This window comes from Bombina bombina, chromosome 4, assembly GCF_027579735.1.
Source record: "Bombina bombina isolate aBomBom1 chromosome 4, aBomBom1.pri, whole genome shotgun sequence".
In the NCBI taxonomy this organism is placed as follows: Eukaryota; Metazoa; Chordata; class Amphibia; order Anura; family Bombinatoridae; genus Bombina; species Bombina bombina.
In genome coordinates this window covers 512936211-512962274 of record NC_069502.1, presented here as the reverse complement: position 1 = coordinate 512962274, position 26064 = coordinate 512936211, and the positions used below count along the sequence as shown (strand labels likewise).

At 40.6% G+C, this 26064-nt stretch overlaps 1 protein-coding gene across 2 annotated transcripts in view; it reads right to left on the bottom strand.

Moving 5' to 3' along the window:
* SMAP1 (small ArfGAP 1) overlaps positions 1-25275 on the bottom strand; it is a 1140917-nt gene extending 1115642 nt beyond the window's left edge. Inside the window, exon 1 of one of the 2 annotated variants that reach the window (XM_053710427.1) lies at positions 24533-25275. In XM_053710427.1, the coding sequence (XP_053566402.1) occupies positions 24533-24650 (118 nt within the window). In that variant the 5' untranslated portion in view covers positions 24651-25275. The remainder of the gene's footprint in view (positions 1-24532) is intronic. The other variant, XM_053710429.1, reaches the window with a different exon arrangement.
* Between the last annotated feature and the right edge of the window lie 789 nt (positions 25276-26064).

Here is a 26064-nt window from a genome sequence, read left to right as displayed (position 1 = left end):
CTTTTGGAAATTCAGAACCTGGCTACCAGGAGGAGGCAAAGACACCACAGTCAAAGGCTTAAATACCTCCTCCACTTCCCTCATCCCTCAGTTATTCTGCCAAGGGAACAAGGAACAGTAGGAGAAATATCAGTGCGAAAAAGGTGCCAGAAGAAGAAAACTAAATTACAGCCGCCTCATCAATAAACGTGGACGGGGAGCTGTGGACTCTTCCGTCAGAAGAAAATTATCAGGTAAGCATAATTTAAGTTTTTCTTCTTAAACGGGAAGAGACCACAGCTGCATTCATTACTTTTGGGAAACAATACCCAAGTTAGAGGACACTGAGTGCAAACAAAGGGCGGGTAACAAAAGGCGGCCCCTTTGAAAGGCACCACAGCCTGGAATTACCCAACACCCTACAAAAAAACTGTATCAGTAAAAGACAAGGGGAAAAACCGTAAGCCCAGGTAACTGCTCATCAGTTACGCAACCTGCAAAGCCGTGCTAGAGACCACTCAAAATTCCCAGAGTCCGCTGAGCATAAAAGCCTCCCAGGAGCCAGCACATGCGGCTCTCGACTCCCAAAAAATGTACCCCCGACCAAAAGGACAAGAACCTCTCTCTCTACGCCCGAGAAGGAGAATAGAGGACGCAATAGAAGATCCAAAAGGACCGTCCAACAAGGGGGGGGGGGGAAAGAGAACTCAAAAGGCAAAACTTAGAGCAAACCCAAGGTTGCTACAAGACCACTGCCCAGGGAATTGAACTCCCTAGAAGGGCAAGGACCAGGGAGAAAAAATCCATACCCAGGAAAAACAATCACTAGGATGACCAGAGGGCCACCCTTAGATCCATGACACCGCACCATACAACATATGTTGCTCCAAAAATCCACGAGTTCCCCATCGTATCATAGTCAAGTCAAAAACCATTAGACTAGACAAGCATAGGTAGGTTAACTGCCCTAGAAGCTAAAAAACATAATTTATGCTTACCTGATAAATTTATTTCTCTTGTAGTGTATTCAGTCCACGGATCATCCATTACTTATGGGATATATTCCCTTCCCAACAGGAAGTTGCAAGAGGATCACCCAAAGCAGAGCTGCTATATAGCTCCTCCCCTCCACATCATATCCAGTCATTCGACCGAAACAAGACAAGAAAGGAGAAACCATAGGGAGCAGTGGTGACTGGAGTTTTAATTAAAATTTAGATCTGCCTTAAAAAAGACAGGGCGGGCCGTGGACTGAATACACTACAAGAGAAATAAATTTATCAGGTAAGCATAAATTAAGTTTTCTCTTGTTAAGTGTATTCAGTCCACGGATCATCCATTACTTATGGGATACCAAAGCTAAAGTGCACGGATGATGGGAGGGACAAGGCAGGAACTTAAACGGAAGGAACCACTGCCTGTAGAACCTTTCTCCCAAAAACAGCCTAGGGAACTCCTGGTTCCCCCTTGATGGTTGATGTAAGCCACAGTCGTGATGTTGTCCGACTGAAATCTGATGAACCTCAGTGTTGCTAACTGAGGCCAAGCTAGAAGAGGATTGAATATTGCTCTCAACTCCAGAATATTTATTGGGAGGAATTTCTCCTCCAGAGTCCATAATCCCTGAGCCTTGAGGGAGTCCCAGACTGCGCCCCAACCTAGAAAGCTGGCATCTGTTGTTACAATCGTCCAATCTGGCCTGCGAAACCCGAGAAAGCCACCAGAGAAGAGAATCTCTGGTCTCTTGATCCAGATTTAGTAGAGGGGACAAATCTGAGTAATCCCCATTCCACTGACTTAGCATGCATAATTGCAGTGGCCTGAGATGCAGGCGCGCAAATGGTACTATGTCCATTGCCGCTACCATTAAGCCGATTACTTCCATGCACTGAGCTACTGACGGGCGTGGAATGGAATGAAGGGCACGGCAAGCATTCAGAAGCTTTGATAACCTGGACTCCGTCAGGTAAATCTTCATCTCTATAGAATCTATAAGAGTCCCCAGGAAGGGAACTCTTGTGAGTGGTAATAGAGAACTCTTTTCCACGTTCACCTTCCACCCATGCGACCTCAGAAATGCCAGAACTATCTCTGTATGAGACTTGGCAATTTGAAAACTTGACGCTTGTATGTCGAATGTCGTCTAGGTACGGAGCCACCGCTATGCCTCGCGGTCTTAGCACCGCAGAAGTGAGCCCAGAACCTTTGTAAAAATTCTCGGGGCCGTAGCTAACCCGAAGGGAAGAGCTACAAACTGGTAATGCCTGTCTAGAAAGGCAAATCTTAGGTACCGATAATGATCTTTGTGAATCGGTATGTGAAGGTAGGCATCCTTTAAGTCCACTGTGGTCATGTATTGACCCTCTTGGATCATGGGTAGGATGGTTCGAATAGTTTCCATTTTGAATGATGGAACTCTTAGGAATTTGTTTAAGATTTTTAGGTCCAAGATTGGTCTGAAGGTTCCCTCTTTCTTGGGAACCACAAACAGATTTGAGTAAAAACCTTGCCCTTGTTCCGTCCGCGGAACTGGGTGGATCACCCCTATTACTAAGAGGTCTTGTACACAGTGTAGGAATGCCTCTTTCTTTATTTGGCTTGCTGATAACCTTGAAAGATGAAATCTCCCTTGTGGAGGAGAAGCTTTGAAGTCCAGAAGATATCCCTGAGATATGATCTCCAATGCCCAGGGATCCTGGACATCTCTCGCCCAAGCCTGGGCGAAGAGAGAAAGTCTGCCCCCCACTAGATCCGTTTCCGGATAGGGGGCCCTCTCTTCATGCTGTCTTAGGGGCAGAAGTAGGTTTTCTGGCCTGCTTGCCCTTGTTCCAGGACTCGTTAGCTTTCCAGCCCTGTCTGTAACGAGCAACAGTTCCTTCCTGTTTTGGAGCGGAGGAAGTTGATGCTGCTCCTGCCTTGAAGTTACGAAAGGCACGAAAATTAGACTGTTTGGCCTTTGGTTTGGCCTTGTCCTGAGGAAGAGTATGACCCTTACCTCCAGTAATGTCAGCAATAATTTCTTTCAAGCCGGGCCCGAATAAGGTCTGCCCTTTGAAAGGAATATTAAGCAATTTAGATTTAGAAGTCACGTCAGCTGACCAGGATTTAAGCCATAGCGCTCTGCGCGCCTGGATGGCGAATCCGGAGTTCTTAGCCGTTAGTTTGGTTAAATGTACAACGGCATCGGAAACAAATGCGTTAGCTAGCTTAAGAGCTTTAAGCTTGTCCATAATCTCATCCAATGGAGCTGTGCGAATGGCCTCTTCCAGAGACTCAAACCAGAATGCCGCAGCAGCAGTGACAGGCGCAATGCATGCAAGGGGCTGTAAGATAAAACCTTGTTGAACAAACATTTTCTTAAAGGATTACTTTCTGTTATAATTTTTAAGCTAAACAACTAACATATTAAAGTTAATAAACATTAATTAAAACCTACTGACCTATATTTTCTCCAAAACGAAGTTTCATAACGTTCTAAAAGTTATATCTTTTATTCGCCGATGATGTCACATTATCCTGCCCATTATTTTCAGCACTGCATGTTCAAAATACTTAAACCAATTACTTTGTGTTTAAAGCGCCATTTTGAAACCTAGGTAATGTACACAGATTGGTACAGAGCAAAGGATACCCACGGAGTGGGTTTGGAAAACAATTAAATTTGCAGACAAGATTTCTGATATACGGTAGAGATATGTTAATGAAATGCTATTGATAAAAAGCATATTTGGGGTAGTTAGTTAGTAACAGGCATAGAAAATATTTACTTACAGTGGCCCTTTAAGGTAACCTAATTTTTTATCCATTGGATCCGAAAAAGCACAACTATCCTCCACCGGGATAGTGGTACGTTTAGCTAAAGTAGAAACTGCTCCCTCCACCTTAGGGACTGTCTGCCATAAGTCTCGTGTGGTGGCGTCTATTGGAAACATTTTCCTAAATATCGGAGGAGGGGAAAAGGGCACACCGGGTCTATCCCACTCCTTGCTAATAATCTCTGTAAGCCTTTTAGGTATAGGAAAAACGTCAGTACACACCGGCACCGCATAGTATCTATCCAGCCTACATAATTTCTCTGGAATTGCAACCGTGTTACAATCATTCAGAGCCGCTAATACCTCCCCTAACAATACACGGAGGTTCTCAAGCTTAAATTTAAAATTAGAAATCTCTGAATCCGGTCTCCCTGGATCAGATCCGTCACCCACAGAATGAAGCTCTCCGTCCTCATGTTCTGCAAATTGTGACGCAGTATCGGACATGGCTCTCACATCATCCGCGCGCTCTGTCCTTAACCCAGAGCTATCGCGCTTGCCTCTTAATTCTGGCAATTTAGATAATACCTCTGTCATAACAGCAGCCATGTCTTGCAAAGTGATTTGTAAGGGCCTCCCTGATGTACTTGGCGCCACAATATCACGCGCCTCCTGAGCGGGAGGCGAAGGTACTGACACGTGAGGAGAGTTAGTCGGCATAACTTCCCCCTCGTTGTCTGGTGATAATTTCTTTACAGATAAAGATTGACTTTTATTTAAAGTGACATCAATACATTTAGTACACATATTTCTATGGGGCTCCACATTGGCCTTCAAACATAGTGAACAAACAGATTCATCTGTGTCAGACATGTTTAAACAGACTAGCAATGAGACTAGCAAGCTTGGAAAATCCTTTCAAAATAAGTTTACAAGCAATATAAAAAACGCTACTGCGCCTTTAAGAAGCACAAAAAAACTGTAACAGTTGAAATAACAATGAACCAAATCAGTTATAGCAACCAAATTTTCACAGTAAATGTATTAAGTTAGCAAAGTATTGCACCCACTAGCAAATGGATGATTAACCCCTTAATACCCAAAAACGGATCATCAATTTAACAATTAACGTTTTTATCACAGTCAAACACACTGTCACAGGTCTGCAGTGACTGATTACCTCCCTCAAAATGAATTTTGAAGACCCCTGAGCTCTCTAGAGACGTCCTGGATCAAGGAGGAAGAAGCAGGAAGACTGTGACTGAATTTTTACTGCGCAAAAAAGCGCTAAAAAAGGCCCCTCCCACTCATATTACAACAGTGGGAAACCTCAGTTAACTGTTTCTATGCAGAAATATACGTCAACCATGTGGAAAAAATCATGCCCCAAAAGATTTATCACCAAAGTACCTCACAAAAACGAACAACATGCCAGTAAACGTTTTAAACATACATTTTACAAGTTATGTAGTGTTATCAATAAGCCTGCTACCAGTCGCTTCTACTGCAGTTAAGGCTCATATATTATTTCAGTATTAACAGCATTTTCTTAGTCAAATTCCATTCCTTAGAAAATTACTTTACTGTACATACATTCATCAGCCTGATACCAGTCACTACTACTGCATTTAAGGCTGTACTTACATTACATCGGTATCAGCAGAATTTTCTTAGTTAATTCCATTCCTTAGAAAAATATTTTACTGCACATACCTCATCTGCAGGGAACCCCGCATGCTATTCCCTTTCTGAAGTTACCCCACTCCTCAGAATGTGCGAGAACAGCCAGTGGATCTTAGTTACTTCTGCTAAGATCATAGAAAACGCAGGCAGATTCTTCTTCTAAATACTGCCTGAGAGAAAAAACAGCACACTCCGGTGCCATTTAAAATAACAAACTTTTGATTGAAGAAATAATTAAGTATAAAAACTCCACACTCCTCTCACACCTTCCTACTATGTTGAGTGTTGCAAGAGAATGACTGGATATGACGTGGAGGGGAGGAGCTATATAGCAGCTCTGCTTTGGGTGATCCTCTTGCAACTTCCTGTTGGGAAGGGAATATATCCCATAAGTAATGGATGATCCGTGGACTGAATACACTTAACAAGAGAAAAGAGCTCTTCGTGAGAAAGACACTTAGTAGATATATTACACATATAAAAGATGACAAGGGCAAAGACTGCTTTACATCCGCAGACATAGCAGAAATGTTTAGACAGTACTATGAATCCATATATAATTTGAATCACAGCGATATAGCCTCAACAGATAGTGCCATACAAGACTACTTATCCCAACTAGGTCTACCCAAGATTACATTAGAACAAAAAGACTTGGACGCCCCATTCACATCATCAGAGATCCTGGGTGCAATCAAATCTCTAAAGAGGGGGAAAGCACCGGGACCAGACGGCTTTGGTAATGAGTACTATATCACTTTTAAGGACCTCTTGACTCCCTACCTTCTACGATATTTTCATACAATTGAAGAGGACTGAGTTTCCCCCCACAGCTTTACAAGCAAAAATAACCCTGATACCAAAACCAAATAAATCTTGCTTATATATCCCAAATTACAGACCTATTTCCCTATTAAATACAGATATTAAAATATATGCTAAAATTATGGCAAACCGCCTGAATAGAGTATTACCCCAAATTATACATCAAGATCAAGTGGGCTTTGTCCCTTTCTGTGAAGCCAAGGATAATACGGTGCGAAAACTACATCTGTTATGTATGCTCGATCACAGAGTATTCCTTCTGTCTGGCTATCCACGGACGCGGAAAAGGCCTTCGACTGTGTCAGATGGCCTTTTCTGAAAGCCGTACTCGGCTCATTTGGGTTAGGGGTTAAGACTATACATAAAATTTTTGCCCTATACAATAAAACAAGTGCCCAGATTACTCTTAATGGTATCATATCTGACCCTCTACAAATAACAAATGGGACAAGACAGGGTTGCCCCTTGTTGCCATTGTTGTTCACCTGCCTTATAGAGGCTCTGGCAACTAAAATTAGATTAAATAAAAAATATACAGGGATTCTGTATAGGAGGGAAGGTCTATAAGATGTCATTATTCGCAGATGACATTCTGTTCTCGTTAAGGAACCCCATTGATTCCATCCAACCATTATTGGAGGAATTGGGAGTAATTCAATAGGCTAACAAATGTCAAAATAAATTAAACCAAATCAGAAATGTTAGGTATTTCCCTGGACTCTCAGATGGAGGCACTGATCTCCAATAGATGTTCATTTAAATAGTGCAAAGGGTCCCTGACATACCTAGGAGTCCAACTCACAGATAATATAGACACATTATTCTCCTCAAATTAGGCCCCGATTAAAACAGCCTTGATGAGAGATCTTTCGTCATGGACAAGGAGAAATCTCTCCTGGCTTGGAAGAATCCATACAGTTAAAATGAATGCTTTCCCCCGCTTGCTTTATATTATGCACACACTCCCCATATCTATTCAAAATAACTACACTCTTCAGATGCAGCGACTATTTGGGTCGTTCATCTGGAATAAACGTCCCCCAAGGATTAATAAACGTATTATGACTCGCTCAGTGACACAGGGAGGCCTTGGGGTCCCAGATATTGAGAGCTACCGTAGATCTATATTCTTACAGAGAATTTTAGACTGGAGAATACATAGTGCACATAAGAGGTGGATTCAGCTGGAGGAGAGACTCAGCGAGGGGGTTCACCTCCCCTCAGTTTGTTGGAAACCTAACTTTCAAGCCTCCAGCTGCCAGATTACTAACCCATTCACGCAGGAAACTCTCAAGGTATGGGAACACACTACTAAAATAAACCCTTATCTGTCTTCATGCCCTGGCCCCCTGACGTCTCTTGTCTATAATGATGAGTTCTCACTGCTATCGCTTGCTAGAGGCTGGGTAGAAGAGGACATAATAAAAGAGACCTTAATTACTCACGTTATTTCTAATGAACACATATGCTCCCAGGATGAGCTGTTAGAAAAGGGCCATTCTTGCTGTTAGAAAAGGGCCATTTTGAGTTAAACCTCAAAATTCTTCATTCTTGGTATTTGACCCCTAGGAGGATTCATAAACTGTTTCCCAATACTAGTAATACCTGCTGGAGATGTGGTCATGTAGGAAGTGGTATGGGTCACATGTGGTGGTGGTGCTCTCATTTGAACTCCATGTGGAGAAACATAATAGCTGAGATAGAGGGTATTTTCCAAACAATCCTCCCCCTGGATCTCTTGTGTGGCTACTCAAATCAATCAAGCTCCCTCAGGCACATTTTAGACCACTCCTGAGAATTATGATTAATGGGGTTAAAGTATTGGTAGTGCAGAATTGGAAATCTACAGAGGTCCCCTCAATAAAAATGTGGCAGAACAAAGTTACTGAACTAATTGAGCTTGAGGAGTATGGCTCCTACGCTTCAAATAAAAGGGATCATTTTATAGAATTACAGAATACTTGGGAACAGTATCTCAAAAACTTGTTGAACTAAACCCTTATCACACCTAATGTTTGTACTTGATTTTTATTTTGACATGACTTTCCAGCAAACGGTAACTATACCCTCATAAACATCAAGGCACGCTGTCAGATGTAATGGTTAGGGACATTGAGACTTTTATGTTTAGTTAAATAGTTAAAGGAACTAGAGTTGCTCTGTAAATCCTTTTCTTTTGTGATGCTGTAAAATATTACTGACTGGATTCTTAATAAAAAGATTTTGAGAAAAAAAAAAAAGAGCTCTTCGTGAGAACACAGAGCCACCTCTAAACAAGAACTTGCTATGACCAATCTCAAGGCAGCAAAGCGGACCCTAAGCCAGCGTGGGACCTCATGCTACCGAGAACCGCCGAGGAAACATCGGCAACAGCTCCCGTCCAGAAAAATTTCCGACTCCAGGGAGCGTCCCATCCCAGCAGCAAAAGACACTAGTGGAGAGATGGACATCAAGAACCTCCCACCGAAGGAGAAAACAGACTCAATTGAAGTACACGGTCAATACTTCAGAGCATACCGATCCCTGACCTTCGCTCCAAGGTAACAGACCCAGCCCAAAGGCTGCCAAAACCGAAGACAGAGAATACCAAAAAATCTCCGCTCAGACCTCTGGATAGAAAGGATGGGTCTACGAGGAAGCAAAACCTCAAAATACAGCTCTGAACGCTACTTAAAACTGGCATGCTACCATGAGCCATGACAGAAATTACATGCTCGGGTTCCAGAATCCCTACACGGCTGCCTTCCCTAAAGAAGGAACACTCCCAAAAGGAAGATAGTACTCTGCCCCACAGCGTCCTAATACCAGAATCCAGGCCGTGATCCTGAGTATGCAAGGAAGGGAAAAACCCTCTGTAGCGATAACAAGGACCCACAGGCCTTAACGGATACTGAGGTACCTCCAAATCAAAGGAGGGTAAACGCAAGAAACTCATCCCCCACCCAAGGTGAGGAGAAGAGGAGAAGAAAAGAAAAATGGTAAACACCCTATCAATAGAGGCAAAACCCCTCGGCCATTACCGCCAGCTCAGTTGATACGACAACTGAAAGTCCACATCGAAGCAATAGATGCCCCTGAAGACAAAGTAGGGACCCGTCAGAGAGACCGCAAAATTAAACTTCCGGCAGATATCAATCTCCCATGAGAGTCAAAAAGACCCCACCCCCTTCAAAGGGACATGCGGGAGATCCAAACCCCAAGGGTAAACTGAACTGCCCATGCCCGATTAAAGGCCGAAGGGCTGCATCAACCATGTTGGATATGAACCAGAGACCCTTGGATCTTAGAATAAGCTTTTGTAGTCATGGCATTTACCAACTGATCTACATCACCGGCTCCATGCAAGAGACATGGCCTTAAGTCAGAGTCCCAGAGAAACTGGACCGATCGAAAGATCTAACCTCCTAAGGAGCCCTTAAGCTGCCTCCTATGGAGGAGAGTACCCTGGACAGCGCCTTCCACCATCCCAAGTCCTTAGACATAGGGTACTAGCAACAGCCTCAAATTGGCAACCAGCACCATTGGATCATAAGATAATCCTTTGTAGACAGGCTTTACTAACTGATCTAAACGCCAGTGTAAATAAATGGAACCCATTTACTTGACCTTAAAAGTGCGAAGGTCTGTGTCAATCTGACCCCGGACCTCCTACCTGCAAGCCCAAAAGGCTAGATCTGCTAGAGGGTCGAAGGACAACACCCAAGAGTCTAAAGACCATGGGATTACAAGGGGCAGCTATAAGATGGAGAAAATGACATATCTACAGAGATCCTTATAGGATCAGTCTCCCGGAAATCCCTGCAACAAGAACAACAATGGGAGCCTCGCAACTCCTGGTAGTGCACTTAGGGTTGCCACCCGCCCCGGTTTCACCGGGACAATCCCGATCTGAGGCTCTGTGTCCTGTGTCCCGGAACTAGCCTCAAATGCCCCGGGCTAAGCGCTCCCCTGGCGCAGCAATGACTCAAGCAAAGAATTTGCAAAAAATAAACTGGCCAGAGGAGCGCTTAGCCCGGGGTTACTAATCAGGACCGGGTAGGGGACCATACAGCTCTCAGTATTATCCACTGACATTCACCCTCAGTATTAGCCTTACTGACACAGTCTGACAGGCAGCTCCAGGTTGCCATGGTGACAAGTTACGCTATCAATCTATGCCGGGTGATCACGTGGTGTCAACAGTCACAAACCACTTCTCATTGCGATCTTGATGTGTGGTGAAAGCGCCATGCGGCTGAGGGAGAGAGTACAGCGGCTGGGACTGGGACAGCAGAAAGAGCCAGGCTCCGGACTCAGCGCACTGCACATCACAGACCCCGGCCCAGATCCCCGAGCTCAGCCCAGCCTCACACCAACAGAGAGAGGATCCTGGCCGATTTCCAGGTACAGATGAGGGAGCAGGCTGAACAAAGATCTGGGGGTGGCAGCCTGGGTCTTTGACAAACACTGAAGCAGGAGAAGGGATCAGCCTGCAGTATGCTCTCCTTGTTTGTTATCTCGGTCCCACTAATCTCTGCTGCCACTAGATCTATTATATAATATAATAATAATATATTATATATATATATATATATATATATAAAAATAATAATATATTATTATTATTATGAATTTCATAATGAATTTAAGGTCGCAACAAGCCACGCCCCCAAACCACGACCTCTCCACGCCCACTTAGAAAGTGTCCAGGATTTTTTTGGGCAAAAGGTGGCAACCCTAAGTGCACTCCCAAGTACTACAGCAAGCGAGATATTGAAAAAAAGGAGGGACATGCCCACACTTCCAGACACAGATGACTGAACCCAAGAAGGGAAAAAAAAAAAATGGTATCCGGAGGTCATCCAAATCTCCACACTCTAAAGGAATGGAGAACTACGGTTCCAAGACCAAAAAGACCACAAGGAACCACGATGAAGCTTTAAAAAGTCAGTCACGCATTCCAAGCAAATTGAAATAAAAGCCAACTTGGATTTGAGCTCACAACCTTCCTTCCAGAAGCTTTGTATCTAAACACTAGGCCCCATATATTGTAGTAAGATCTGAGCCGGAGCCCGTACCAATAGGCCAAAGAATCCGACAGGATAATCAGCACCACGAGGGTGACATGAACCTATAGGGACAGCAGCTAGCATCCGACCAGTATCCGCCTGGTACAAGAATACTCCAGAACTGTCCAAGAATAATCGACCAGCAAGGATCGATAAACGAACCAGAAACATAACTATGTTCTTAACAAGAAATGCACAACTTCCGAGGAACTGCCCACGTGACCACAAAATCGCAAGTATCAGTTCCAGAGAAGAACATTTCCAAAACGGAAATTATATCAGACATGAGCTTTCTAAAACAAATTAAACACATCCTAACTGGATCAAAATTAAAGTAAGGCAGCACCCGTGGGTGAACGCCCAAGGAGAATGGTCACTCTAACAGGACTAGCGGATCAGAGGCCTGATTCAACTAAGCTCAGAACTGGAACCGATACATAAAAGAAAGAAGACTGGTTTCATCCCCATACGTCTAACCCAGCTTGCCATCCGTCACAGAAAGCCAGGATCCCTCGGCCCACTAGGACTGGAATCCTCCAGCACTGCCAAAACATGCCTTAGTAGGACACAAAGACATGCCAGCCTATAACGGAAGGCAAAATGATTCCTCGCCGGATCAATGGACAACCCCGGCCCTGAGGCCTCAGAGGCCATCGCTTCCCCAGAAGGCTGAACTGAATCCGGCGATCTCACACCCGACGGGTCCTGGTTAACAGAACACGGACAGTACCTTAAAAATATTTCACTTGGGAGATATAAATGAGCCAGCGCCATATATTTGGCCATGCGGAACCGTGCTGCCTTCCGGAGAAGGAGTAACTGCCATAGGGACACCTGCTTGCATAGCAAAAGAAGGTTCTGGGGCACATGCCTCACAGGACATGGAATCCTCGGGGCGGATGGCTCAACTCACTCTAAGCTCCCTTATTTGGGAGAAGAGAGTACTCTAGAATGGCAATCAGAACATAACTGATGGGCAAAGATAACCCGGGCCATTTCATATTCATCGCAAGACGCATTCTCCGAAAATGAGACATCCGTGTAAAAAAAAAAATCAGAATCCTCCATAACTTTGGGATTGCAAATATGGACAAGCACTAAACGGCACCTTACACCCCCTGGGAACCAGACAAGGACCAGACTCTCTCCTTCGCCACTTGGTCAGAATACGGAAGTGGAATGCCACCTAACCGCACCCTGTCACGAGGTGCACCGTGCAAGTCTAAAGAGACCGTGCCAACTGATGATAAGGCCGTTATGTTCCAAATAGCAATGAGCCCAAGTATCACTACACATTAGCAGACATAATCACATAACAAACATGATTAAAGTCCCCCCTGTTCAATAACCCCCCTCAGGAGATATTAACCCTCGATTCCTTAAGATAAAGGAGACCCACTGGGACCCCGCTTCCTTCGTTAAAATTACATTCACATATCGAAATAAAATGAAACAATCTTACCGGAATCTGCACCGTGGAACAGTAACACGGCTCTTCAAGTGTGACAGATAGTAGCCTCGCTTCTGACATGGACTTGAGTGAATAAAGGCAGGCAGCGAAACTAATCAACGCTGATTGCCAAGGAGCTGTTAATATGAGTCGAGATGGTTTTGCAGAAAGACTCTCCCTGCATCTCCGGACTCTAACCTTCATCCATGCTCTCACTGAGAGGCTGACAGTATAGTCATGATCCCAAATATCACTACACATTAGCAGACAGAATCACATAAACATGATTAAAGTCCCCCCTGTTCAATAACCCCCCTCAGGAGATATTAACCCTCAATTCCTTAAGATAAAGGAGACCCACTGGGACCCTGCTTCCTTCGTTAACATTACATTCACATATCGAAATAAAATGAAACGATCTTACCGGAATCTGCGCTGTGAAACAGTAACACGGCTCTTCAAGTGTGACAGATGATAGCCTCGTTTCTGAAATGGACTTGAGTGAATAAAGACAGGCAGAGTAACTCGTCAATGCCGATTGCCAAGGAGCTGTTAATATGAGTCAGGATGGTTTCGCAGAAAGACTCTCCCTGCATCTCCGGACTCTAACCTTCACCCATGCTCTCACTGAGAGGCTGACAGGATTACTTAAAACTCCAGTCCCAAGAAGAGTACTACCCTCCATAAGAGACTATCTTCAATCTTCTAAAACTTCTCTGCCAACCTCCTGTGAAAAAAGGGCAAAGAATGACTGGGGGATGAGGGAAGTGGGAGAGGTATTTAAGCCTTTGGTTTGGATGACTTTGCCTCCTCCTGGTGGCCAGGTTTTGAATTCCCAAAAGTAATGAAAGTAGCTGTGGAATCTTCCCATTTAAGGAGAAAAAGGGACGTGAAAAATAAATCTTTTTTTCACAATACAGAAATATCATACATTTAAAAAAAAAAAAAAGTTACTAATTTACTTTTATTACTAAATATATTTTATGCTCACTATATTCTTTTTGGAGGAGAATACTTACGTATGTAGATTGCATGTGTGTGAAGAACTAAGGCATAAATTATCTTGAGCACAAGAAGGCAGCAGTATTTTCACAATACATAAGATTGTTAACACTTTTGTGCCGGGGTTAACGTGTCTACATCGAAACAACTGTTCCGATGTAAACAAACTGAAACTCTCGATCCTGCACGTGATCACGAAATTTTAATGATGGGATTGTGTAAAGGGGGCGTCCCTATGATGCTAGGCACACCCTCCAGACCGCAATCCCATCAGGGAAGCGCCAGTGGCTTCAGAAAAGCCAAGCGGTTAGGACGTTTTATTCTGTCCATCAGCACTAAAGCCCAGCAAAATTCGGACGGTATACAACGTTCAAACGACCTTAAAAGCATGCTTAAAAAAATGCTACTACATAGTGCTCCAGACATGTGAATGCGTCTGAACCTACCTACCTGCTTTTCAGAAAAGGAAACCAAGATACTAAATAAATTTGATAATATATGCAAATTGGAACATTCTTAAAATAGCATGTACTATCTTAATCATGAAAAAGAAAATTTCGGTTCCATGTTTCTTTAAGATAAAAAGAAGCAAACGTAAAGTTTACAACAGCTCCCAAAGTTTTGGTGAATATTGGACTATGCTTAGAAAATAAGCATAAGGCAAAGCAAGTGTGTAACAGCCAATCAATAAAGGTGATAGTAACAACATTTTCATTTTTAACCCTTTAAGGACACAGCTTTCAGTTTGCTCAATTGTTTTATGACGGAAAAATTCTGTCATATGTCCTTAAGAGGTTAACTTAGAAACACATAAGTTATTTTGATAATATTTTTAGTAACTTTATTTTTAAATCATTTTGGGTTCAGGACCAAAGCATCTTATAGAACAGCATCAATGATAAAATAGCAAAGAAAGAGAAGCTATTGACAGAAAAGCTTTAAGACTAAGAAGCCTCATCATCCATTTGTAACCATTGTTCCCCTAATTCAGACTACTGTCATGTTATAAACCCATCTCTAGAGACTCAGTAACACACATATTATGAATTAAACCATAATATTTTTAACTGGAAGCATATAGTTTAGCAAATATATAACTAGTTTTCCACCCCACAAAACTATCAAACTATTTAAAGGGAAGTTGTAGCACAAAAAAAAATGACATGCTCTAATTTTTCGCAACATACGCCTGCAAAGGGGTTAAACACATAGATTAATTGCTGCTCAGTAGCCCCAGAGAAGTGTTGGTCCCAAAGTGGATACAAATGGTGAGCTAATCAGCAGCTGCAGTCAAACAACCGAGTTGTACAAATGCTGCAGTGGTTTAACTCACCAGCTATATCTGCTCAAGACAAGTAGTTCTCTGTGGCTACTGAGCGCTACTTTACTTATGTGTTTAACCACTATGCAAGGTTGCTTGTGCTAAATGACATTCTATTGAATTAGAACACGCCATTTGTTATACTACAATGCCACTTTAATAGAATTATATATTACCCAGTGGTCGAAAGCCATCTGTTCCAAATTACCTATAAACTAGCTTTGAAATACACGGTATCTGATAGTTTTACTGTGTCACTAAAACAATGATATACTGTACATTGTCATGTATATGTAGGCCTATTAAAGAGTATGTGAAATCTAAAGCAAGCTAAACAACGTAAAAGGGTGAGTCATTAATGTTCTAAGAAATGTATCCTTGTATGCATCCTTAACAATGTGGAGCACGATTATAGTTTTCACCTAATCCTATGAATATCATCTAAAAGGATCAGTACAACACCGCCCTTATAAATTATTGTCTCTTAGGGAAGATCCACCCTCTCAACTCATTATCCCCAGCCCTAACTCAGTGAGATAAATAACGAAAGTATGCAATATAGTTTATTTACATAGTGAATGAAGCAAGAGGGGTTTGCCTCAATATATTATTATCAGTTATTTGTAGAGCACCAACAGATTCCGCAGCGCTATAAACAAATGCGGAGTACAACAAAATAATTATAGGGATCACATGGGTAGAGGGTCCTGCCAAGAGTTGCACTGTTGTAGTCAGCTCTTAAGAAGGTGATCTACGAACAGCTGGACTCTTAGGCTTATATGCTAAAGGGGTTCAGGGGATAGCAATGGAGGAGAGGAACTGGTATAAAAGTAATGTTAGTGTAGGTTGTATGCATCCGTGAACAGTAGAGTCTTTAGGGTGCACTTGAATCTTTCAAAACTAGGGGAGAGTCTTGTGGAGCGAGGCAGAGAGTTCCACAAGATGGGAGACAGTCTGGAGAAGTCCTGTAAACGGGAGTGTGATGAGGTAACAAGAGAGGAGGAGAGTAGGAGGTCAGGAGGGAGGGAGAGTATCTGGAGACAAGGTCTGAGATATAGGGGGGAGCAGTGCAGTTGAGGGCTTTGTATGTCAGAATGAAAATGTTGTGTTAATCCTAGAGGCAAGAGGAAGCCAGTGAAGGGATTGGCAGAGAGGTGCAGCAGATGAAGAGCGACGTGTAAGGAAGATAAGCCTGGCAGAGGCATTCATTATGGATTGTAAAGGAGCTAGGCGGCAGCTGGGGAGACCAGAGAGGACAAAGTTGCAGTAATCGAGGCGAGAAAGGATGAGAGTGAATTAAAATCTTAGTTGTGTCTTGTGTAAGGAAATGTCTAATTTTAGCAATGTTTTTAAGGTGGAAGTGGCAGGCTTTAGCCAAGGACTGAATGTGAGGAGTGAATGAAAGATCCGAGTCATGTGTGACCGAGACATCGGGCATGCGGGGTAGAGGTAATGATGGAGTTGGAGACAGTTATAGAGAAATTTGGCGTGGAGATTTTGGAAGAAGGGGGGAAAATAAGGAGCTCAGTTTTGGAGATATTTAGCTTGAGGTAGTGAGAGGACATCCAGTTAGAGATGTGAGAAAGACAGTTAGTGACATGGGTTAGCAAGGAAGGAGATAGGTCTGGTGCAGAGAAGTAGATTTGGGTGTCTTAGGCATGCCAACGATATTGGAAACCGTGGGACTTTATTAGGGAACCTAGTGAGGACGTGTAGATTGAGAAGGGGACCGAGGACAGAGCCTTGCGGTACTCCGACAGAAAGTGGTGACAGGGCAGAGGAGGCTACACTAAAAGGTACGGTTTGACAAGTAGGAAGAGAGCCACGAGAGGGCTGTGTCACAGATGCCGAAGGTTTGGAGCAAAAGAGGGTGGTAAACAGTATCAAACGCTGCGGACAGATCAAGGAGGATAAACAGAGAGAAGTGGCCTTTTGATTTTCCTGTAAGTAGGTCGTTGGTAACCTTAACAATTGCCGTCTCTGTGGAGTGATGGGGAGAAAATCCAGATTGCAGTGGGTCAAGGAGGGAGTTTAATGTAAGGAAATGGGATAGGCGTGCATATACTAGTTTTTCGAGAAGCTTTGAGGCAAGAGGAAGGAGGGAAATAGGGAGGAAGTTGGATGGAGAGGTTGAATCAAGGGAAGGTTTTTTGAGGGTAGGTGTGACCAGTGCATTATGAGGGAAATATACCGGTGCTGAGAGAGAGGTTGAAAATATGTGTGAGTATAGGGGTAAGGGTAGAAGAGAGGGAGGGGAGTAGCTGTGAGGGGATAGTGTCAAGGGGACAGGTAGTGAGGTGAGAGCGCAGTATAAAATCTCTCTCCTTCCTTCAACCAATGTTACAAGATTTTCAGTTGTCTAGAACCTGTTGATGGAGCCCCCATTCTTGTAGCAGACTTCTGTCACTATTACTTTAATATTTAACAGATCATTATTGAATAAGTAAAAAACAAGGAAAAACAAAACTATTGTCCCTACTCCTTGAGGTCATAAACTGGTAAGACTGTAACTCACTAGAAAGCATTTGTTTCTTTATGATAAACAGTGTCCATCTAAACATGACTATTTTATAAACAAAGAGGGACATGGAAGGATATAAATGTACTGTCTAAAGAACTGTTTAATAAATGCATTTTAATTGTAGGAGTCAGTACAAATATAGAACATCCAGTGATACACATTTTAAAGATAAAGCCAATGGTATTTTTATTCCAAAAACTTAGGAGCCAGAAATAAATTCTAGGAGGTGTGGCGCCTATATCTCCTAAGGTATCTTAGGTCCTAGTTGAAAGCGGCATGCATGTCTATTTTACTATCCAAAAGGTGAAAATGTAGTTTTTATGATAAACATACCTTTCCATAATAATCTGCCTTTGGAGCAGCGTAACATGCATATAGGCCTCAGAATTAAAGCCAGTCATGTCACTCATGCTCATTTGGCTGCAACATATAGATTGACTTCCATACATATAATTAAATGGACACTGAACTAAAAAAAAAAATTATTTCGCGATTCAGATAGAGCATGCAATTTTAAGCAACTTTCTAATTTACTCTTATTATCACTTTTTCTTTGTTCTCTTGCTATCATTATTTGAAAGCTTTATTGGTAGATGAATGTATCCACCAATCAGCAAGAACAACCCGGGTTGTTCACCAAAAATGGGCCGGCATCTAAACTTACATTCTTGCATTTCAAATAAAGATACAAAGAGAATGAAGAAAATTTGATAATAGGAGTAAATTAGAAAGTTGCTTAAAATTTCATGCTCTATCAGAACTATGAAAGAATAAATTTGGGTTTAGTGTCCCTTTAAATGCATACTTACCCCAGGGAGGGTGATTTTTTTTTTTTTAAATAATTTAAAGGCTTAACAATTAAAAACAAAATTTCAAAAGGGCTTCACTTTGCATCATAGGCTTTTGAGCAATGGTGCTGTACAGTCGGGTGCTTAAAAAAATATTTATTTTTTTACCTACCACAAGCTGAAGTCATAAATCATCTACTCACTTGGCAATAGTAACTACAAAGAGCAATCTGCAAATTATAAACCTACAGTGGCTAAACTTTTAAAACGGGTTAGAGCTGTTTAAACGTCTAGAATTCCCAGGAACTGACAGAAGTATATATGACACCTGAAACAAGTATGCACGTTTTTCCTATTAAATATAAAAAGCACCAAAATACCAGTAAATTTGGGGGAAAAGCTAGAGAGTATATAATTAAAGGAAGACAAAACCCACATTTTTTTCTTTCATGATTCAGATAGAGCATGCAATTTTAAGCAAATTTCTAATTTCCTTCTATTATAATTTTTTCTTCTTTCTCTTGCTATCTTTATTTGAAAAAACAGGAATGTAAGCAAAGGAGCCGGCCCATTTTTGGTTCAGCCCCGGGGTAGCAATTGCTGATTGGTGGCTACATTGCATGCTCTATCTAAATCATTAAAGAAAAAAAAATGGTTTTGGGTCCATTTAATACATTTTTCTTCAAGGTAAAAATAACTGACATTTAAATAAACATTTATTCTCACACACACAATTAGCAGCAAATAAATAAAATATGATGACAAAACTAAAAATCTGAATTTATCATCTGTTCAATCACACCACAATCAAACCACTGTTTCATAGAGGAAGTCTTTCACAACACAGACAAATGTAGCAGGTTTTAATAACCTTTCTTGTGAAAATCAAGTTTGCATTTTGCTTGCCAAAAATACTAAATGTTTTTAATATAAACATAGATATTTACATGTAACAGTTTTGCTCAAGTGTCAACCCATATCTAAGATTTAGACTGATAAAAATAGCAAGCTACAAGTGCAACAACTTAATGTATATTACTTCCAGCATCTGGAAATGCTAAATGCAGCAATATTCAAGTACTAATCTGATTATATCTTCTGCACATAAACATAGGGACAAAACTAAAGACATACCAGTTAAGTTTAACACCCTACCAGTGTTTCTCATACACAATGTAGAGTTACATTTCAGTGCTTTGGCATAATATTGAAACATAAATAAGCAAAAGGAGACATCTCAACTGTGCAAAGTCAGGTCAGTGTTTATACAGACAGGTTTGTAAGGGGTGGTGGTCTGAGATACACAGGAAAGACATGCTGGCTATCAAGCAATACAAAAGTGCGCCAGCTTTTATTATTTTTATTGCTAAAATTCTACTAAATTAATAACAGTATCAGTCCATCCAAACTGAAAAACCTTTGTAAGCAAGAGGAGGCCTTCACAAAACTTAAATAAGGTCTGCACTGATAGCCTAGAATTCTTACAAGTTTAGTAAGAGGTGAATGCCCCTATTGGTTGCAGGCTCATTCATTTGAACCTGCAACTAATTTTATGAAGCAGCAGTTTACTACTCCCTTAAACTCACTCCACCAACATGAAATTCATCCTAGACTTATTCGACTGGGGTGACTGAAAAGCCCTGCTCTCCACATTTGGTTACGTAAGAGCAGATCAAAACATGTGAACCTAGCATTGGTGTTCATAAGTAGGCTTTTACTAGCTCTTCCATTATATTTCCCTAGGTTTTAAATGAGTTTTTGCTATATTTGCTTTCAGTTCAGGCTAGAATTCAATTACTCTCAATCTTCCTGAGAATAATTGCAGAAGCCTAAAACATATGGAGGTAATAGTCCAAAATCAAGGGTGACCACACTGGAATTATCACTTAAACTGTATACATACACACTTAGAATGATCATTTATAAATGTCTAAGCACCACAAAAACTTTCAGATAAAGGAGTCATGGGCTTTTTTATTGTTATTTAGAACCAGCAAGAGTTTTGAAGAATACACTATTTTGCAGGAGGTGCATGTTTTAAGATAACTTAGATTTAGATAAAGGTGTATGCATTTAGCCAACTGTGAAATACCCAAGAAGTTAGCAACTAGAAATACAATTAAAAGTGATGTGGCTTCCTGGCTTCAATAATTTGTCAAGCCTTCATATACAGACAATGTACACAGAAGGGGCAGGAAGGAACAACAGAGTTTTGCAGGACACTATGATACAATAGAGGGAGGTAGAATTTGGATGGGGTAAAACATGGACCAGATAAATAGCAAAGAAAAATGTGGCCCAGTACATGCTGGGCACAAATACCCAAGAATGGTTACTAAACTGCTTGGCACAAATACCCAATAATGGTTACTAAACTGCTTGGCACACATACCCAAGAATGGTTACTACTCAGTATGATATTGCTTTCCCTCCTGTTGCTGTAATTCTCTTTAAAGCTGTGTTGCTAAACCTGAAATGCTGTCCAAAGATGAAGCTCCACCTCTTTGTACTGGGGGCTGCCATCTTGGAGCACAAGCATTTTTGCATGAAGTAGTCTGTATTTACATTTTCAATGAGGTTGTTACATTTTGACAACTGTATAATGTGCTTCAGGTTAGGGTGCATTATACAAAGCAGGAGCTATACGGTTTTGCAGTAGCTGCATTGCTCTATATTGTTGTTGAGTGCTTTTTAAAATATATTTTGTGTAACTTTAAAAGGCACACTAAACACAAATATTTTCTTTCATGATTCAGATAGAGCATGCGATTTTAAGCAACTTTCTAATTTACTCCTATTATCAATTTGTCTTTGTTCTCTTGCTATCTTTATTTAAAAAGCAGGAATGTGATGCATAGGAGCTGGCTCATTTTTGGTTGAGAACCTGGGTTATGCTTGCTTATTGGTGGGTAAATGTAAGCCTCCAATAAGCAAGCGCTATCCATGGTGCTGAACCTAAAATGGGCTGGCTGCTAAAATTTACATTCCTGTTTTTAAAATAAAGATAGCAAGAGAATGAAGAAAAATTAGGAGTAAATTAGAAAGTTGCAGAATTTTTGTTGTTTAAAAAGATAGATAATCCCTTTATTACCCATTCCCCAGTTTTGCATAATCAACACTGTTATAATAATACACGTTTTACCTCTGTAATTACCTTGTATCTATGCCTCTTCAAACTGCCCCCTTATTTCAATTCATTTGACAGACTTGCATTTTAGCCAATCAGTGCTAAATCCTAGGTAACTTCACGTGCATGAGCTCAATGTTATCTATATGACACATATGAACTAACGCCCTCTAGTGGTCAAAATGCATTCAGATTAGCGGACGGCCTTCAAGGTCTAAGAAATTAGCATATGAGCCTACCTAGGTTTATCTTTCAAATAAAAATACCAAGAGAACAAAGCAAAATTTGTTGATAAAAGTAAATTGGAAAGTTGTTTAAAATTACATGCTTCATTTGAATCATGAAAGTTTATTTTAGACTTGACTGTCCCTTTAATACAGGAAAATTGATTTGAAAAGAGCTGCAGGAACAGGATGAAGTGCAATAACATAATGAGTAGTTATTTTTTATTTTGTAGTTGTGCTCAGCAGTTTGATACCCCTTTAAATCATTGCAATGACACATTATCATGAAAATTGAAGGTTATAATATACATATCTAAACATAATTTCTAACTGAGTAAATTATAACATTTATATGGAATCTGCCAATACATGTGATAAATTAAGTTATGACAGCTATATAATCATTTCAGAAACAAACCTTTGCAAGATAAACAGATCTCACCTTATATACTGCTAGAATATCTTATGGGTTAAAACGTAATTCAACGGACAATAGAAACACTTTCCTGACTACAGTAGGCAAAATCTGTAATGTAACACCTATGTAATGTAACTTGCTGCAGCCCTGTCTAGCAGTCAAAGGGTGAAAAGCATACAACTGTACTGCAGGTGTTTGACAATAAATTAAGTTACTCCAGAAAAGACGCACTAATAGATAAAGATACATATATTTCAACAAATGATTAGTCTACAAAAAATTTCAGTAGGTTTAATTTTTTGTTTCAAAACAAAATATTTTGTATGTTTAAAGGGACAGTATACACTCATTTTCATATAACTGCATGTAATAGATACTACTATAAAGAATAAGATGCACAGATACTGATATAAAAATCCAGTATAAAACTACTTAGAAGCTTTCAGTTCAGCTCTGTTGAAAAGGTAGCTGGAAAGCCCACTGCAAGTGGCAAATAAGACATTCCCCCCCTCCCCCTTCTTTTGCATATGAAAAAACCCTTTACACAAACAGAAGCAAGCTGGAATAGGTATACATCGGTATTCTCCTAAAACTTTGGGGCTTGGTTAGGAGTCTGAAAATCAGAGCAATGTTATTTAAAAATAAGCAAAAGTATATATTTAAAAAAAAAAAAACACCTTTATGGGCTATATGAATAGATAATCTACAAAACATTTATGCAAAGAAAACAATGAGTGTATAATGTCCCTTTAATTTTTAAACCACAATCTACACCATTTTCTACTGATAATAATTATGCTGGTATACTCATGGTATGTGGCAGCTACATTTATAATATGGACGTCTGTATCTCTTCTCTTAAAATATTTTAGCAATATTTTCATTGGTAAAAATCCTGTTGTTTAATAACATCACAAGTGAATTTTATAACATAAAGGGACATGAAACCCAAAAATTTTCTTTCATGAGTCAGACAGATGATACAATTTTAAACAACTTTCCAAATTACTGCTTTTATTTAATTTGCTTCCTTCTCTTGCTATACTTTGCTGAAATATTTATTTAGGCAAGCTCAGAAGCAGCAAAGAACCTAGATTCTCGCTGCTGATTGGTGGATGTATATATATATATATATATATATATATATATATATATATATATATATATATATATATATATATATATATATATATACACACAGATAGTCATTGGCTCACCCATGTGTTCAGTTAGACACCATTAGTTAATTGCTGCTCATTCAACAAATGATATAAAGAGAATGAAACAAATTAGATAACAGAAGTAAATTAGAAAGTTGTTTAAAATTGTATTCTCTATCTAAATCATGAAAGAAAATTTTTGGGTTTCATGGCCATATAACATGCAGTATGACTGCTGGGGGAGAGTGACTGAAACTACTCATGATACTGAGGTGCAAACTGAAGCTGGTATTCCCCTACCATGCCCAATATAATGTAGGCCTTATGCACAGATCTTAGTGTGTTGCATTTTCACAAGATACCTGGCTCCGAAAAAAGCCGAATTCCAGGAGTGTCCGTCTTCCACATTCGGCAGTGAATAAAACTGCCAAATCCACGTCTAGTAGAATGTTACCTTGGTCAGATATGATGCCAGTTAAAGGTTGGGTTAAAATTAACCCTTCAGTTGTCACATAGGTCTAACATGAAAAATGAACTGTTGCGCACTCTGGCAGCAAAGGGGGTAAAAAGAACACTATACCAGGCGCACCACAGTCTCAGCACATGCCATTTTAACTCAACTGCTAAATTTTGTCTATTCTCAAAGTGGCATTTACAATGGACATGATACCAAAAATTGTACTTTCATTATGCAGATTGATCATACAATTTTAAACAACTTTCCAATTTCCTTCTTCTATGTAATCTGTTTCATTCTCTTGGTATCCTTTGCTGCTGATTAACCTACCTAGGTATTCTTTACAAAAATGCAATACTGGGAACAAGGTGCTGATTGGTGGCTGCACATACATTCCTCATCACTGGCTCACCTTATGCTTGCAGCTAGCTACCAGTAATGCATAGCTGCTGCTCTTTTAACAAAGGCTACCAAAAGAATGAAGCAAATTTGATAATATAAGTAAAAAAGTAAAGTTTAAAATTGTATGCTTTATCTGAATCGTGAAATAAAATGTTTGGATTTCATGTCTTTATAAAAGTTAATTAGAGCTGTTGAATCTATTGCTGGTCTACAAATAATAATAATAATAATAATAATAATAATAATAAACACTGTCAATTTGAATAGCTTGCATTTGAGAAGTAGTTATCCTATTGTGACAGCATTTTTCCAGTATGCACAGCAACACTTGCTGGAAGTCCCTGTCCCATTCACATCACAGTTGTAACTCACCCTTTGCCTCACAGTCAGCGCAGTACTTGTTGTCCTCTTCCCGTAGCATTCGGGACAGGATAGCCTGGTGCTGCTCATTTAACTTCTGGGCCTTTTCCCTTTCAGATCGTGTTGTCATGATGACTACTGGAAAGTATACACGTATACACACTAACACACCTTTATGTACGTAGTGATAAAAAAAAAGCCCTTGGGGATTGTAACAAGAAGGAATCAAAATAAATTTTAGCTATGTACCTATTGCTATAGATAAAATATTGCAAATATATACACTATAAAGAGGTGATAAGGTTGTGCAAGCATACGCTAGGTACATCAACAGCTCATGCAGTATACAACTGTGTATCCAGGTGACAATAGGTAAACTTAAATGTCTCTCTACAGTTATGTGATGAGCAAGTGGTGTCTCTGGCTAGCTATAACATATGTACGTGCCCGCACTGCTGCATACAGAGGTATATAAGGAAATACTATGAACTGTCCCCGGCTAGCTGTGCCAGTGCTGTCAGTGAGCTGCTCTCACTCAGTAGTCCCTTTCGCACACGACACTTCCGGGAACTTCAGGTTGTGACGCGTACTTCACACTAAATTCTCAAATCAAATCCCGCTGCCGAGTTGGCGTCACTCACAGATACCGCCCCTTCCGTCTTGGTATGGGTCAGCTGCTGGACAAGTGTCCCGGTGTTTGGGGGTAACTTGTTGGACCTGTCAGGGGGAAACAAGTGTCGTTATTTTGCTTGGTATCCTTCCGCTGACAGGTGTCGAGAAGGGGCGGATTATGGTTATGACGCGTGGGACACACCTGCGTGACATAGGCAGGGAAATTAATGAAAGCAATAAGAATATTCCGTGATACTATCCCACAGCAAGCTAATCCCACCCAGTGGGTTTAGAAGGAAAACCTACATTCACACTTCACTGCTCATTTCATCTGCTGATTAGTTAACACCTGAGATCTTACAGTTTTTATAGTATGGGTGTCTAGTGCATTGTGACACGGCAAACAAAATATGGAGCCATCCTCTACATTTTTGTAATATTAAAACTTGTTATACTGTTATCTGTGACATTTTTAGTTTGCAAAAAATCATGGTTCAGGGACATCTTGTAAATTAAAGGAACAGTAACAACAAAAATTAAACTTTAGTGATTTAGATCGAGCATGCCGTTTTAAACACATTTCAAATGTATGCCCATTATCTAATTTGCTTAATTCTTTTGTTATTCTTTGTTGAAAAGCATACATAGGTAGACCCAGAAGCAGCAACGCATTACTGGGAGCTAGCTGCTAACTGGTAGCTGTATATATATATATATATATATATATATCGTCATTAGCTCACCAAATGTGCTCAGCTAGCTCCCAGTAGTGCATTGCTTCTATGTCAACAAAGGATCCAATATATTAGAGCAACACTCCAGTTCTTCAGAAAAGATTCTATATTAGCAAAACATTCACAGGGACAAAGTTTCAATCTGATAATCTTAATCATGTCTGGAAACATGATGAATTTAAATACCAGCCTTATTTT